At 55.5% G+C, this 16976-nt stretch overlaps 1 protein-coding gene across 2 annotated transcripts in view; it reads left to right on the top strand.

Annotated features, from left to right (window-relative positions):
• Positions 1–16976, top strand: part of TNFRSF1B (TNF receptor superfamily member 1B) — a 43321-nt gene that overhangs the window by 11252 nt on the left and 15093 nt on the right. For both annotated transcript variants that reach the window (XM_023191987.1, XM_023191986.1), the window contains exons 2-7: positions 11199–11298; positions 13637–13765; positions 14287–14436; positions 14942–15035; positions 15374–15609; positions 16455–16532. In XM_023191987.1, coding sequence (XP_023047755.1) covers positions 11199–11298; positions 13637–13765; positions 14287–14436; positions 14942–15035; positions 15374–15609; positions 16455–16532 — 787 coding nt within the window. The remainder of the gene's footprint in view (positions 1–11198; positions 11299–13636; positions 13766–14286; positions 14437–14941; positions 15036–15373; positions 15610–16454; positions 16533–16976) is intronic.

Raw genomic sequence — 16976 nt, 5'->3', positions numbered from 1 at the left:
GATTCCAGGGCCTGCCTGGCGCTGCTGCCCCTGTGCCCCCAGACCCCTCGAGTTCCTCCCTGACCTTTGGCTTCCTTGACTGTGAGGTGGAAACAAAAGGGCTGCTCTCTGTCATTTCCCTTAGGGGCAGGCAGTTGCTGGGAGGGCACAGAGAGCCCAGGGCTAAGAGCTGACATTTAGCTTGGCGCGGTGGCTCACGCCTGTAATCCCAGAATTTTGGGAGGCTGAGGCGGGCGGATCACAAGGTCAGGAGTTCGAGACCAGCCTGGCCAACATGGTGAACCCCTGTCTGTACTAAAGATACAAAAATTAGCCGGATGTGGTGGCGTGTCCCTGTAATCCCAGCTACTCAGGAGGCTGAGGCAGGAGAATCGCTTGAACCTGGGAGGCGGAGGTTGCAGGGAACCGAGATCGTGCCATTGCACTCCAGCCTGGGTGACAGGGTGAGACCCTGTCTCAAAAGAAAAAAAAAAAAAAAAAAAGAGCTGACATTCAGCGGGTGCTTCTTGGGTGCGAGGCAAGAGACCGATGCATTAAATGCACAGAGTGCCCTTCCCTGTCACAGCCACCTGGGGGCAGGGGAACATTATCCCCATTTTAGAGATGAGGCCTTTGAGGCACAGAGATTAAGCGACGTACTTAGGGTTTTGCAGCTCACTAGAGGCAGAGCCAAGACTCCACCCCAGGTGGCCAGGCTCCTGAGCACTGTGCCTACATCACCCTCCAGTGAGGTGGTGGTGGATGAGACCGTGAGTCGCTGTCATCTAAACATGGGCGTACTCAGTCTGCTGCTCTGAGGACGCCGCCCCCTCTCTTTGTACGTCCATTTCCTGCCCTGTTCTCATGCTAGCTCCAGCTCATTTCAACTAATTGAAAATTAAAACTTTGCTTGTGTTGAGCAATTCGGCATCTATGAGACGCCAGCTGTGGGCTGTGTGCTGGCTGTGTGTAGGGCGATGAGTAGCAGACACACGGGTGACACTGAGCTCTTTCCACTGCCAGGCACGGTGCCAAGCATGCCACGCACACTGACTTCATGAATCATAAAGCCCTGTGAAGGGGGCACTGTTTCTGTCGCCATTTTATAGATGACAAAGTGGAGGTGGGGGAATGGCAGAACTGGGATCAAAGCCCATGTGTCTGGCTCAGCGCCCATACAAGGTTGTCAAGGTTGGGGGGAGGCACGAGGGAACCAATAATTAGCCAAAAACTGATCGGGTGTGGGCAGTATAGGGATGCACCCAGGTTGTCACAGGAGCCCCTAGGAGGGACCTCTGACCCCCTGAAATGATGGCAGAGGGAACTCTTGAAAGAAGCTGAGAAGTCAGCCCTGCCAGGTGGGGGGTGGCGGGTCAGGACGTTTGGGCAGAGGCAGCAGCAGTACAGGCGTGGAGAAGGGGGCGGAGGAGCCAGGTGCTGCTTTGTGTTGTGACGGCAACAGGTGAGTGATGAATACAGGTGGGAGATGCTGACAGGGGTTAAGGAGGTTGTGCAGGTGGTGGCAGCTGTTGGAAGCTTTTAAGGAGAGCCAGGCTTGATTGTAGGAAGGGGGCTTAGGTCCATCTGAAAGGGAAAGAAGGCTGGGAACCAAGACCAAGGAGCCTGTAGCTGGCAGGCGATGCTGAGGGTGGCGAGGTGGAGGGGTTGTGGGAGATGGAGCAGGCGACATCAGCAGGCCCCTTGGAGGGTGACAGTGGGAGAGGCTGGGACGTCTCTCACTAGACTCAGGGCTCCTTGCAGGCAGGGACCATGCCCAGCGTCTTTGTACCCTAGCATTTAGCACAAAGCTTGGCTCCAAGAACCGGATACCAGCCCAGTCTTCCTGTCTGCCCCCAGCTCATTTCTAAAGCAACATCACAGGTGGCGAGTCAGGAGTGGGATGTGTCACCCCGGGCTGCCTGCCTGTGATGTGGTCGGTCCTTCCTAACGCGGACGCCATTCCTCTCCGTGACGGCAGACGGGCCTCCGCTGTCACCGGCCCTGGCGTCGCTGTGACGACCTGGCCTGATGTAGCTGCACCCTGCAGTCCATGGGGCTCCTGTGAACCCCCAAGGTCGAGACCCAAATGCCTCTGCTGCCTCCCACCACGCCCTAGGGGCCCCGTGACCCGCCATGCAAATGATGTGGTTTCCGCATTGCTTGAAGAGGGTTTCCGCTGTGTGGGGGTCCCTGGGTCCTTGGGCAGATACCTCTGCCCCTCCCCACAGCTTTGGCACCTGCCCTAAGACCCTGGAGACCCTTTTGCCTGGAGAGTCACTGAAGCACCCTCCCCTGCTCACAGTGTGTTCATAGAAGGGTCACTCCCCTGTGTGGGCTCCTTGTCTGTAAAATGAGGGAGCGGGACAAGATCACAGGGTACAAAACTGTCAGAGGGCACAGAGACTGATGTCGCTCCTGGGGTGCCACTCACTGGCTGCATGACCTTGGACAATTTGCACGAAATCTCCCAAGCCTCAATTTCTGCATCTGTAAAATGGGGTCATCCTGACCTCATTGCATTAGTGCTAGGATAAAATGAAGAGAAGGCATATGAACGTGCCTAGTACTGTGCCTGCACACAGTAGGTACTTTTCCTGGATCTGAACAGTCTCTGTTCTTCCAGCTCTGTGTAAAGGGTTGGTCTCGACCCCTAAAGCCTGAAGCTTCTCCCTGTGGCCACCTCCCCACCATATCATCTTCCATTCTAAGCGGGTGGATCCCTGCCCGGGGGGGCTCCCTGGGGAAGGCTGGGAGCATGACCTCTTCTCAAGGGTACTGGCATCTAAAAGTGATCGCCGGAACACTGAAAAGCCATGAAGGCTGGGCACAGTGGCTCATGCCTGTAATCCCAGCACTTTGGGAGGCCGAGGGAGGAGGATCACTTAAGGCCGGGAGTTCAAGACCAGTCTGGACAACACAGTAAGACCTGGTCTCTTTCTATAAATTAAAAAATAACAATAAACCCATGAAGACCCCCAAAGAAGGCTGTGCTAAAGGCAGCTGGAAGAGCAGAGGGCACCGCAGATGTGGTGCTTTCAGCGTTTTCCTTCTCCCCCAGGCCTCCCTTCTTTCCTTCCTCTCTTGCTGTCTATTTATAAATAGGAGAAGGGACTGAGGGCCCCCACCTCGGGTACTTGCAGGGCCTTGGCCTGGGAACAGGACAAGCAGCAAGTCAGTTGGCCCAGGGTTGCTCAATTCCCCAAGAGCTGACGCAGACTCCAGAATCAGACCTGCCTGGCCACCTGGCCCTGCCCCCTATTAGCTAACGGCTCCAGCAGAGTCCTAGTCTTGAGCGAATCTTATACCTGCAGCCCTGTCCACCAGCTGTGCTTCTTGAGTCCTCCAGGGTGAGGGAGACGGGGTGAGAAGAGAGGGGACAGCGTGCAGGGAGGGTGGAACCTGCGGGGTCCTGTCTTCCTGGAGCTCGGCCCTCAGTAGCTCTCAGAGCCTCACTTTCTTGCAGGGTGTCACAGCCACATTGTCCTCTGGCTGGGCTGCTCACAGAACCCGGCGCCTGGGTTTTGGCCACTCACCCAGACTCACATCACCCTTCCAGTGTTCCTCTGAGCAAAGTCCCTTTGAGCCAGCCCAAGGTTCCTATCAAGGAGGACCACATCTGGCCTGTTGCACTCTTCTTCCTCTGCCCCACTGAGGCCTCCATCGCACCATCACAGCAGCGGCCCTGCCGTGGTCTCCTGATGTAAGGCTTCCCGAGGAACGGGCCTGGTGCCAGCCTGGGGGTGAACTCCCAGCCCCAGGAGTGACAGGTCAGCTTCCCCACACTTGCCCTTGAGGCAGGTTGGAGGCCCCTTCCTTTGCAAGGCCCACACGGGCCATCTGGCACCCTACTAAAGCCGGGCAGTTCGCTGCCCTGGGTGTGTTCTTGCCTTGCCAGTTCTTGGCTAAAACCAAGGCAGGAAGAGACCAGTTCTCATGTTCTGTAACATGGGTCTATGACCAGGGCCTTTGCATGCCCCTTGCAGCACCACCATGGAGCCCCTGGGAATCTGGGAGATCATGAACCCAAGTGAAGACTCCCCGCCTTTGCTCCTCACAAGAACCCCTGGAGGAGACAGGGCAAGGAGTACGACTCCCGTTTTACAGGTGACAGTGTGGAGGCTCAAAGAAAGTCCATGACACTTCCAGATCCCCCGGACCTGCTACCCTGACCTCCTGGCGGTGCACAGAGCATGCCAGGCACCTCTCCATAGGCACATAGACCCTCTAACCTAAGTCAGCGCCCCTCCTACAAGGCCGGGTGTCCAGCACACCCAGGAAAGGGGACATTTCTGGCCCTTTCCTCTCAGAAGTCGCCTGCTCAGGCTGCCCTCCCTGGGGGAGAGGGGATGGGGGCAGAAGCTGAGCATGGAAGCCCCCCCGATCCACCCTCCGCCCTTCCCAAAGGCCCAGGACCAGCCCAACTCTGCCCCACATCCCAGCCCCCACCTCTCAGCTCGTGCTGTTTCTGCACCTCTCATGTGGATGAGCCATACACCACCCAGCACCCCTGAGGTCTCACGAGGGACTGAGGCTTTGACACCCATCCTTAAGAACCCAGAGCTGGTCCTTTTGCTTAGAGCATCAACCAGGCCCACACTGTCATTTTACAGGCAGAGAAACTGAGGCACAGAGAACCTGGTTGCTGCCCACAGCAGAGGGGACACCTGAGTGAGGACACAGAGGATCTTTGGGGTAGGGGCGGGCCTGGGGGTTGAAACCCAGTCTTCCTGGCCAGGGAGGAAATGCAGGGCTGGAGGTGAGGAGGCCTCTTTGAGGCTGTTTCTTCATCTGTAACTTGGGAATAATAATAGGACTGGCCTCAGGGGGACCAGGGGAGGATTCAGAGAGGCTATGATTCTGGGACAGCCCTTCGCGATGACTGTCATGTAGCAGGCTTCTAGTAGATGCTCTACTGCTGCTTTCATCCTCACCCTCACCCACTCGCTCTGGGCCCACTGCCCTGACCTCCTGACCATGCACTGAGTGTGCCAAGGGCATCTCCCCGTTGCCCCGGCCCCGCACCTCGTGTCACCCTTTTCCTTAGCTCTTATCACCACCTTGAATTCTCTATTGAATGTGCGTGTGTCTCCCCAGCTAAGATGGGAGCTTCCTGGGGGCAGGGATTTGATTTGTTCAATGCTACTGTTTACCCAGCACCTACAACCCTGGGTGCTCAGCACGTCTGTTGAATGAATGAATGAATGAATGAATCATTGCTTTCACCTTTGCCCCTGACTTTCTCCATGGACCATGGACAAGTGACTTGATCTCCCTGAGCTGTGAAATGGGCCCATGCACACCTGCTTTTTAGGGTGGAACTGGGATTTTATATAGTGGCCTGGCATCTGGCCTGGCACATAGTAGGTGCTTAACAAATATCCTGTTGTTTTCCTTCCTCCCCAGAGGGTCAAAGCCGAGACCTGGAGGAGCAACAGGGTGGGAGTCTAACCCCTAGGTGACAGAGACAGTTCCCATCTGGGATGGAGAGGCTGCATGGTGGGAGGAGCTGCTGAGGTTGGGCCATTCAGCTCCAGGGCCCTTGGAGTCCTGGGTCTGTGTCTGTGTCGAGGGGCAAGGGAAGCTCTCTGGGCCCCAAGAGAAGGGAGGCAGGACTGGGGGTGGCAAGGAATGCAGCTGTCCTGTGATAGCCGCGGGCACGCTGCTTTGTCTCCCTGAGCACCTGTGAATGTCAGTGAGAAGACCAGACGGTGGGTCTAACACGCACAGTTGCCCGGAACCGATGAGCTACTGCTAACTGCAGGTTCTACCTGTCTTAGAGGAGGGAGCCCAATCTGGAGGAGGGAAATGGGAGCTGTGGACCCAGATGGGAGATGGTTCAGAGCCTGTGGGTGGGCCCTGACGAGCTTCTTATCCATAGTTTTCTCTCCGCTTGCCGCCATCCTGGCCCTGGCATGGCCCAACGTCTCTGGGAGACCGGGGGAGGTGGCTTTGCCTTTTTCCATCTCTGTTATCTCATCTGTGCAATGGGCACAGTCAGACCTGTCTCACCAATTGCATGTTAGATTTAGGTGCAGTATTCTTTTTTCCTTCCTTTTATCTATTCTCTCTCTCTCTCTCTCTCTCTCTGTCTCTCTCTCTCTCTCTATACATATATATAGCTATCTATTGATATTTTCTATCATCCATCTATTTATCTTGTATTTACTTTCTATTATCTCTATCATCTATCTATCTAATCTATCTGTTTTATCTGTCTACTTTATCTATCCACCTATCCATCTCTTATCTATTTTATCTATCTCTTATCTATTTTATCTATCTCTTATCTGTCTAGTTTATCTATCTATCTTTTATCTGTCTGTTCTATCTATCTATCTATCTATCTATCTATCTATCTATCTATCTCTTATCTATTTTATCTATCTGTCTGTCTATCTATCTCTTATCTGTCTATTTTATCTATCTGTCTATCTATCTGTCTGTCTATCTATCCATCCATCCATCCATCCATCCATCCATCCATCCATCCATCCATCCTCTCCAATTCCCTCACCACTGGGTCTCAGATTCCTGCCTGTTAAATAAATGGATGAGGTTAACCCTCATCAGTGATTTTCAGTTTTTCACTCGGGCCCCCCATATTTTGGAAGATTGTAGTTTGCTAAACACGCTGACTGAATCAAGTACTATCCAACTTATTTCCTCATTTTACCATGTCAAAGATCCCCTGTGGGGTGAGTGGGGTGTGAACTGGAGCCTCCCCAACCCAAAGCAAAGGAACTGGAAGCTTCCGTAGCCCCGCATTTCCTAGAGAATGCTTGCCATGTTTTGGGGACCTCCTAGGGGGGCCCCTGTGTTGACCAGAGGCCGGCTCCCAGGGCTGTGGTTTGGGCCCAGCCCCCTGCTCCTGGGGCCTGCTGCTATGAAGGGAGTGACCTTTTGTTCTGCTTTGCCAAGGGGCTTTCTGTTCCTCATTGTTTAGCCATGACAAGGCTGTGGTTTTTTTTTTTTTTTTTTTTTTCTGTCCAAGAGGATAAACAGGCCTGAGATTGCTCAAGGGAGCTGACCCCTTCTGCCAGCTACTGGGGGCTGGAGCCTCACAGAGCCAGGAAGGAAGTCCAGGGACGGTCACTCACAGCAAAGCCTCAGATAAGAGAGGAACCTGGAGGGGAGGAGGTGGGAGGTCACCACTCAGCCAGCCCGGGGGCCATGGGAGTCCAGCTGCCTATCGTTAGTGGCCAGGAGCCCTTGTCCATGGCAGCTCTCAAGAGCCCAAACTTGGCCACGGCAGGGCTCTTTCCCATCAGGCCCTTTGAGCCCTGACAGGAAGCCCTTCCCCAGCCAGGGTGGGATTTCTTGCTGCCGCCTGGAGCCGCCCTGGCCCTGTGGTTCTCAGGCCCTGAAGGAGTGAGGGGCTCCCCTGGTTACCCCAAGGGCACTTGTGGGGATGAAGCCCGTGGGATGCAGGATTCCCACGAGACCTGTGCTGGCCTCTGTGCGGGGTGGGGGGCTGCCAGGGAAGAGGTGCAGCCCCTCCATGCCTGGGGGATGTGATCTGAGGGAAGAGGCAGCTGCGTCTGGGAGGCAGACGGCGGAGGCATAGCCCCTGCCCTTGGGGAAGCACCTAGCAGCAGCCTTCAGGGAAGGCAGTTTGGGGGTTTGCTGAGGGCCAGGCAGACCCTCTGCCACAGTTAGTATTCGGTGGAATGGCTTGTGCAGAGGGAGCTGCAGAAGCTGCCATTTCTCTGGGTTAGGGGCTCCCAGAGCCTTTGGATGCCGGGTCTCGGCCATGAGCCCCTCCGCCACCCCTCCTCCAGGTCACCTTGCTCAATCCAGGGAGCCACATAATCAGAGCGTGTTCTGCAAAGGAGCATGAGAATCACCGGGGAGATTTCCTTTTTCTTTTTCTTTTTTTTAATGGTACAGTTTCCTGGGCCCACCCCTGAGATTCTGCACTTGTTTGGGGAGTAGGGGTTGGCATTCATGACAGGCACCCCTGGGTGCTTTGGACACAGGCAGTGAGCTCCCCCATATACTGTGGGGACACCTGAGAAGGCTTCTCCTTTTGTCTAGGGTGCCTGGGAGTCTGCTCCAGCAGCAAACCAGGTGGGGAGGAGTCCTGGGACCCATTGTGTATGGCAGCACCATGCCCAGGCAAACTGAGGCTCCAGATGGGGCCTGAAGTTACTTCTTCAGACCCTATTATGCAGCATGGTTCCCACTGCCCGTGCCCAGAATTCACCAGAGCTGATGGGCCTAGAGTGGGCCTCCGGGGCAGGCCAGGGTGGAAATTGCATCTGTGTTTGAGCTTTGCGGCCCTGGCGCTGGAGTTAGATCCCTCCTGGAAAGGACATTGTAACCCAGCCCACGGTTTGGACTAGCAGCTGCTGAGCACCTACCCGCTGCTAGGCTATGGGGCAACAGCAAAGGGTAACCCCCAGCCTGCAGCCTCAGGGGGGCTTCCCATCTAGCGGGGGGCGCAGGTGGGTAACCCCAGAGCTGTGAGGGAGGAAGGTGGGGACTCGGGGCCTGAGTGACTCATTCAGGGTGGGGTGCAGGCAGGAAGCCTTCAGGAGGGAGGCTGCTGCCTGAGCAGGGCTCTTAAGGGACACATGGAATTTGTTATAGGAAGCACCAGAACGTTCCAGAAGTCAGCTGGGGCAAAGGCCTAGGGGTCAGAAGAATGGCAAATTGCTCCGCAGCAGGAAGCCCCGGCTCCTCTGGGTTGTTCCCGCTGAGGGGTTCCAGCTGTTGGCACCGAGGGGTGCAGCCAGGGTAGGCTGGTGCTGCCTGCCAGGCCGGGGTGGGAGACAGCTGGGTTTCTAGGCCTGCTTGTCACTCGCTACAGGTGCAGCCAAGGGCTCAGCAGCCCCTGACTCCGGGCAGTCCTGACTCCCAGGCAGTGCTGTGAGGAAGGGGAGGAGGAGGCACACTGAATCCACCTGCCACCTTGGCTGGTAGAAATTTGGCCAGGTCTGCACTGGCCCGGTGGTGCTGGGTGTCATGGCTGCTGTCTGCTCTGACTGGCTTACTGACAGCTGAAGTCCAGGATCGGTCCGTGCCCACGTTGTGCTGGTTTGTGAAATATTTTTAGTATCTCCTCTGCTCCTATATGTTAGGTACTGGAGTCCAGAGAGGTTAAGGCACTTGCCTAAGGCCACACAGCCACTAAGTGGTGGAGTGAGGATTTGAAACCAGTTCTTTCTGACTCCCTGTATCCTCATCTATGGAGAGGCCCCATCACTCGTTCACTAAAGGTTATGGATCTCCATCTTGTACTGGCCACATGACTGCAGCTGGCAATACAGTGGGGAATGCGTCAGCCCTGGCTCTGACCTCCTAGAACTGCCCTTTGGTCACTTCCAGGTGACGCATCTGTGGGGGCCCCTGAAGGACTTGGGGTGTGTGTACACCCTCTTTGCTTGTACAGATGTGTTCACACCCATGTTTGCCTACACCTGACTGTCTCCATTCTGAGCTTGTTCTCAGCCTGGTAGAGGTGGCTAATTAATGCTTGTCCCTGAAAACCCCGACTGCCAACCTCAATCTTTCAGGAGAGAGGGCAGCACTCAGGGGCTTGCTCCCAGGGGTCCTGGGAAGGCGCAGTGGTGACAGTGCCGCAGCTCTGCACTCCTGGAGGGTCACTCAGAGACCCGAGGGAGGAGGGCTCTGTGTCTGCCCCTCTGTCTGGGGCTGCAGCTTCTCTGGGTGGCTTTGTTTTTCTCTTTTCTCCCCTCTTTTTTTTTTTTTGAGGTGGAGTTTTGCTTTGTCAACTAGCCTCAGCCTCCAGAGTAGCTGCCTCAGCCTCCAGAGTAGCTGGGATTACAGGCACGTGCCACCACGCTGGGATCATTTTGTATTTTTAGTAGAGACAGGGTTTTGCCATGTTGACCAGGCTGGTCGCGAACTCCTGACCTCAAGTGATCCGCGTGCTCCGGCCTCACACCCAGCCCCGTCTCTCTTTTCATTCATTACATTGTTCATCCCTTCCTGGAGGCATCCAGCACAGTGGTCGAGACTGTGAGCTGTGAAGTCAGATGGGACCCAGGTCCAAACCCTTCTCTGTCACTTACTGGGTCTGGGACCTTGGGCAGGTGACCTGCCCTCTCAGGCCTCGGTTTCCTGTTCTATCACATGGCTGCAGTAGGGAAACTGTGTCCGTCTTCACTGGGTGGTGGGGAAGTCTTGCTGAGACCACACACCTGTCTCAGGTAGGGTCTTCTAGAAGCAGAGCTTGAGGCAGGGATCTTTGTGAAAGTGATTTACTAGGGAGGGCTCCCAGGAGAAGCAGGCTAGGTTCACCAGCTTCAGCCCGACACCACGGAGGTGGCTCTGGACCATGAATTGTACCAGGGTGGGTCCCACCTTGAGGCTGTGGGGCATTCATTATCAGCCAACACCCACAGCAGCTGGGGGAGAGGTGCCCTGCTGGCAGCAGGGGTCTGAGTGGGGTACAACAGCACCCACCAACTCGAGCAGCAGAAACGCTTAGAACAGTGCCTGGTACTAACACCGCCGTCTCTAGGCGGTGCTTCAGAAATGGCAACGATTGTCATGGTCATCAACCAACATTCGGCTGATGAGTATCGGCTCTGCGGTGGGTCCCATGTGAGAGATTGAGGGTCTAGAGATGACAAGGCTGCCACCTCTGCTGTCTGCATGACATGAGTGTGTGTGTACACAGGTGTGTGCATACATACCCACAGTGGGTGGAAGGACAAGCAAGTAACCATTCCAGAACAATGAGATGACTGTTAGAGGGGTCATATTCCATGTTTAGAGAGAGCCCGGAGGAGGAGGAGGAGCTTGAATTAACCTCCGGGAGTCAGGAAGGGCCTCTCAGAGGAGGCAGCACTCGTCTTGAAAGACCAAGGGATGTTTCCAGTGCGGGAGGGAAGGAGAGGTATCCTTGGTGGAGGGCAGCTTTGTGCCGAGAACCCTGGTTCTCTGTGACCAAGGCCACCATCTTCTGGATATCTGTCCCATATAGAGTTAGGGGTCACCCAGCACTGGCCAGCAGACTCAGTGCTTCTGCCTGCGGACAGTAGGATACACCGAGGTGGGGAGGCAGGAGAGGTAAAAGAAGGCACGGGCTCCCCTTCCTGTACCCTGCTCCAGGGGGAGGAACCTCTCCATCCATCATCAGTGCCGCCTGGCAGGGGGAGGGCCAAACATTTGCAGGGTGGAGACCTGGGCATCAGGCATGGCAGAACCCAGGGGCGGCCCTGTTGATGGCAGTTTTCCCTTCTTCCTTCCAGGTGGCATTTACACCCTACGCGCCAGAGCCCGGGAACACATGCCGGCTCAGAGAATACTATGACCAGACAGCTCAGATGTGCTGCAGCAAGTGTCCGCCGGGTGAGGGCAGCCACGGCGGCTCGGGGCCCGTGCCCTGGGGGAGCGTGTGTGTACAGGGGCTGGGGCGCAGGGGCATGGCCCTTGATTCTTACTGAACTCCTGGTTCTATGCACTGGCCCATGCTCCCTGTTGCTTCTGGGCCTGTGTTCCCTCTTCCTGCCACACTTCCCAACTCCCGAGGACCTGTCACCATCCCTAGCCATTTGAAGACACCCCAGGGAAAGTGACTCTCTTCTTTCTTTTATTAACTGGAAGGATCTCTTTAAGAAGTTACTAGAGAGGCCGAGGTGTGTGGATCACCTGAGGCTAGGAATTTAAGACCAGCCTGGCCAACATGGTGAAACCCCGTCTCTACTAAAAATACAAAAAATAGCTGGGCATAGTGGCAGGTGCCAGTAATCTCAGCTACTTGGGAGGCTGAGGCAGGAGAATTGCTTGAACCTGAGAGGCAGAGGTTGCATGCTGTTCCCTCTTCCTGCCACACTTCCCAACTCCCTTTCCCTGATTAACTCTGACTTGCCCTTTAGACCTCAGCTGAAGATATCCCCTCTTCCAGGAAGCCTGTCTGCTCCACACTGCCCAGCTGGAGGAGGAGGGGAAGGAGGAGCCTAAATTAGCTCCTGGGGGAGTCAGGGAGGGCTGCCTGGAGGAGGCAGCACTCAGCTTGAAAGACAAGTGCTGCCTCCTCTGAGCTCTCACTGGCCCCTGATGTTCCCATGGCAGCTCTTTCCTCGCTGTGTGATTATAGCCCGATCCCTCTCCTTGTTGCTTCCACTGTGTGCTCCTCCAGGGCAGGGACAGTGGCTTGTTTTCTGCTGAATCCCCAGCACGTGGCACAATGCCATGTAGGCACTCGGTGCATATTTGACTGACTGTGAATGCTTACCCATTTCAGAGACGGTAGACCTGAGGCCCAGCCACAGTTGGTGGAGCCAGGTAGCCTGACTCCCGGTGCCCTCCGTCTATTCATTTGTGTCTGTATTCATTCATGTCGTGTTTATAAGGTATCTGCTGTGTGTTCTGAGTGCTGCGAATACACAGAGAGCAGGGCAGACAAAATCCTTGCCCTCGTGGAGTCTGCATTTTAATGTGATGCAGACAGATAAATTAGGAGACGTGTGGTCCTGTCTAAGTGCTGTAGAACGACAAGGTCAGGTAAGGTGGAGGAGACAGAGCAGGACATCGTGTTTTACACAGGGTGGTCTGGGAAGGTCTCTGCGGAGGTGACATTTGGGCAGAGGCCTGCAGGAGGTGAGGGAGCAGGTCATGCACGTATACAGGAAACAGTGTGCCAGGAGGAAGCAACAGCATGTGCGAAGGCTTGAAATCGGAGCCTGTTTGGTGAGCTGGAGGAAGAGCAGGGCCAGCGTGTGTGGCCCAGGATGAGCGAAGGCGAGTGAGGTTGGGGAGGAGGACGAAGGAGTGAGCAGGGACCGTGGTAAGGAGTTTAGATTTTATTCTGTCTGGGAGCCAATGGAGGGCTTTGAGCCGTTACCTTGAGATGTAGGTGGGCATATGAGGACCTGTCACCATCCCTAGCCATTTGAAGACACCCCAGGGAAAGTGACTCTCTTCTTTCTTTTATTAACTGGAAGGATCTCTTTAAGAAGTTACTAGAGAGGCCGAGGTGTGTGGATCACCTGAGGCTAGGAATTTAAGACCAGCCTGGCCAACATGGTGAAACCCCGTCTCTACTAAAAATACAAAAAATAGCTGGGCATAGTGGCAGGTGCCAGTAATCTCAGCTACTTGGGAGGCTGAGGCAGGAGAATTGCTTGAACCTGAGAGGCAGAGGTTGCAGTGAGCCAAGATTGTGCCACTGCACTCTAGCCTGGGCCACAGAGCGAGATTCTGTCTCAAAAAAAAGTTACTGAGTCAACCTTTTTTTAAAGGTTTCTGTTGGTGTTCCCCGTCCCTGGCATGCCTGCTCTCCAGGCCCATGCCCTTGTCCTTGATAGGATACCAGGGACTACATTCTTACTACCTGTTCCCCGTCATTCATGCCCCTAGCTGGAGAATGTTAGCCATCTATCAAGAAGGAAGAAACTGGCAAGCTAGTTCTTACTAAAGTGTGATTGACTGATAATAGGTCTCCAGAGGTGGAGGTTCAAGCATCTGGAAAGAGCAGAGAGGAATCTATTTTTGAGCAGAAGGGGTTCAGAAATGGCGTGATAGGTGGTACAATACTAGATGGGAAATGATTCTGAGGAATTGGAATGCCACAGAATAGCCTTCCCTGCTGGGCTTTAGAACTCTGGACTTTGTGGGGACAGCGGATGAGCCCAGGGTCCTGGCAGAAGCCCCACCCAGCTGAGACCTCTGGCCCTTGCTTCCTCAGGCCAACATGCAAAAGTTTTCTGTACCAAGACCTCAGACACCGTGTGTGACTCCTGTGAGGACAGCACATACACCCAGCTCTGGAACTGGGTTCCCGAGTGCTTGAGCTGCGGCTCCCGCTGTAGCTCTGGTGAGTAGGTTCAGAGAAAGGGGGGGGCCCTCACACCCCTGCCTCCAACATCCCCCCGCTACTCCAGCTTCTTTGGCTTCCAGCTGTCTGGAGTTACCCCAGGCTGGCTGTTGGAGGTGGAACAGGTGCAACCGTTTACCCTTACCACTGGCATTTCCCTCCTCTGTCTCACCAAAGCCTCTTCACAGCCCCACGGGGCAGGCGGTGGGAGAACTGTGCCCACGTGAGGGTTGAGGAGGTGGTGCGTAGGGGAGTGATGCGCATGCTCGTGCTGCGAGGAGCAGGACTGCTGGAAGGAGCGGAACTGCCGGGAGACTGCGGGGGAGGAGCGGGACTGCAGGGAGTAGCAGGACTGCAGGTCCTGCTCCCGGCCTCTACCCAGTGTTGTGTGTACCCCATGCTGAGGCGGTCCATCAGCCTCCTGGAGATCAGAGCTGTCTGGCAGTGCTGGGCTGGCTGGGAGGGCAGCGTGGGTGTGGCGGAGTCAGGCGTGACCGTGTGCTGCCCTCTCGCTGCTCTAGACCAGGTGGAAACGCAAGCCTGTACTCGGGAACAGAACCGCATCTGCACCTGCAGGCCCGGCTGGTACTGCGCGCTGAGCAAGCAGGAGGGGTGCCGGCTGTGCGCACCCCTGCGCAAGTGCCGCCCCGGCTTCGGCGTAGCCAGACCAGGTATGGGGTGGGGCTCAGGTCCTTGGGGACGCCTTGGGTCTCTCCTTTGTAGACATCCCTGCAGTGTCACGGGCATCTGGAACTGGGTTCCCGAGTTCCAGGAACTCGGGAATGGGAACTTAACCCATTAAGTAGTCCAGCTGGGAACACCCTTAGTGGTAGCCAGGTGCTTGCTACCCATCCGTCTGTCCACCTGTCCACCCTTTATTCTTCCTGCCAGCACTCCTTATTAGGCATCTCTTATGTACTGGAACCAGAGGACCCAGAGATGGATCAGACCGAGCCCTAAGCTAGGAAAGTTATGTGATGGTACAAGAAGATGAACTCACATAACTCTACAGCCCAATCGTGTGCATGTGTGTACAGGCATCTGTGTGTGTTTAAGGGATGGAGATACAGATAGAGGTTCTTGGGCCCCTCAGACTACTCCTAGGGATCTAGTGCCAAGGCCCAGCTGTCCCGCAGAGTGTTTGAATGGTTGACAAGTTTGGATTGTTCCCTGAAGGAACTGAAACATCTGACGTGGTGTGCAAGCCTTGCGCCCCGGGGACATTCTCCGACACGACTTCATCCACGGATATTTGCAGGCCCCACCAGATGTGAGTAGCTGAGTCCTTTGGTTCTGGAGGAGCAGGGAGGGGCTGTCCCTGGGTGACTGTGGGTCCAGGACACAGAGTGGCTCACCAGCCACCATTGTCCAGATTGTTTTATCTGAGGGTGGGTCCCAGGATAAATGGCATGCTGGGCAGGACCTTGCCCTGGAAGGCAGGACTGGGTGGGTGCACAGGGAGGTGGGGGAGGGACAGGAGGGGGTGGTCCTCAGAGAGGGCACACATTGTCACTCTCCTATCCTGCCTGCTGGGACCCGTGAATGATCCCAACCACCCCAGCCACTCTGTCCTCTGCTGCCTACTGACCAAGCATCCTCCTCCTCCAGCTGTAACGTGGTGGCCATCCCTGGGAATGCAAGCATGGATGCAGTCTGCACGTCCACGCCCCCCACACGGAGCATGGCCCCAGGGGCAGCACACTTACCCCAGCCAGTGTCCACACGATCCCAACACACGCAGCCAACTCCAGGACCCAGCACCGCTCCAGGCACCTCCTTCCTGCTCCCGATGGGCCCCAGCCCCCCAGCTGAAGGGAGCACGGGCGACATCGTTCTTCCAGTTGGTAAGTCACAAGAAGGCTCATTCATTCACTCCTTCTGTCTGCCCGTCTTTCTGTCTTTCTTTCTCCCTCTCCCATGGTTTTACTGAGAGCCCACGGTGGGCTGGACCCTGTGCCCTGTCCTGGGATACAGGTGGCAGTGAGACTGCTTTCTCCCCACACCTGGTGCTATCATTCAAAAACCCTAAGTGGGTGGGCCGGATGCAGCGGCTCACGCCTGTAATCCCAGTGCTTCGGGAGGCCAAGGAGGCAGGAGGATTGCTTGAGGCTAAGAGTTTGAGATCAGCCTGGGTAACATAGTGAGACTCCATCTCTATAAAAAAATTAAAAAATTATTTGGGTGGGATGGTGCCTGTTGTCCCAGCTACTCAGGAGGCTGAGGCGGGAGGATCACATGAGCCCTGGAATTTGAGATTGCACTGAGCTATGATCACGCCACTGTACTCCAGCCTGGGCGATGAGTGAGGCCCTATCTCAAAACAAAACAAAATCCCTGGATAGGGGAGAGATGGGGTCAGCAACTCGCCTGAATATGCAGATGGTCTCCTTGCTGCTGTTTCTGATGAGCGCGTTAGGCTGAGAAGACAGTGGGTTGGGCCAGATCACCTCCGGGGCTTCCATTCTGGGGCTAGAACTGCATCAGGCCAGAGGTCTCAAACTGGTGGCCCTTAGGCTGAATGAGGCCCACAGCCGTGATGGCTTTATAATTGGATTTGAGAACCTCCGGCCTAGACTCGCCCCTCACTTGCAATGACCCGAAGCACCTTGGGTCCCTGGCTTGCCTGGCTGGCCCCTGGTACGTTTGAGTTTGTTTTCTGTAGCTGTCTGAGCTTCTCTTTTCTTTCTAGGACTGATTGTGGGCGTGACAGCCTTGGGTCTACTAATAATAGGAGTGGTGAACTGTGTCATCATGACCCAGGTGAAAAGTAAGAGTCTATCCTTCCTTCCTTCATCCACTTGTTCAGGAAGCTTTTGTGGGGTGCCTCCTGTGAGTCCAGCACCGGGCACAGCCTTAGGGGTCAGACAGAACTGGATATGGGGGTCCTTGTTCTGTAGGAGCTTAGGACCTGGGGCAGAAGGCACCTCTGCTAACTTAATTACTAAAAGGCAAGGGGTGATCAGCGTTTTCCAAAGGGTAGGAGTTCAGGATTCCTATCCAGGAAGCCTGGGGGATTCAGGCTTCCTGCAGCAGCTGGTCTCTGAGGTGCGTAAGATCTCGATGGGCGGAGTCTGTGCAGGGAAGGACGCGCATCCTCAGTGGAGGCGTGGATGGCACAGATGGGGGACTGGAGAATGGTTGGGGTGGTGGCAGGTAGAGTTGGGTGGGGCTTCTGTGGACCTTGTCTGGTAGGCAATTGCTCCCTGCAGGG

The sequence above is a fragment of the Piliocolobus tephrosceles genome, chromosome 1 (genome assembly GCF_002776525.5).
Source record: "Piliocolobus tephrosceles isolate RC106 chromosome 1, ASM277652v3, whole genome shotgun sequence".
NCBI lineage: Eukaryota > Metazoa > Chordata > Mammalia > Primates > Cercopithecidae > Piliocolobus > Piliocolobus tephrosceles.
The sequence above is the reverse complement of the archived record's forward strand: the minus strand, read 5'-3'. Positions and strand labels throughout refer to the sequence as shown.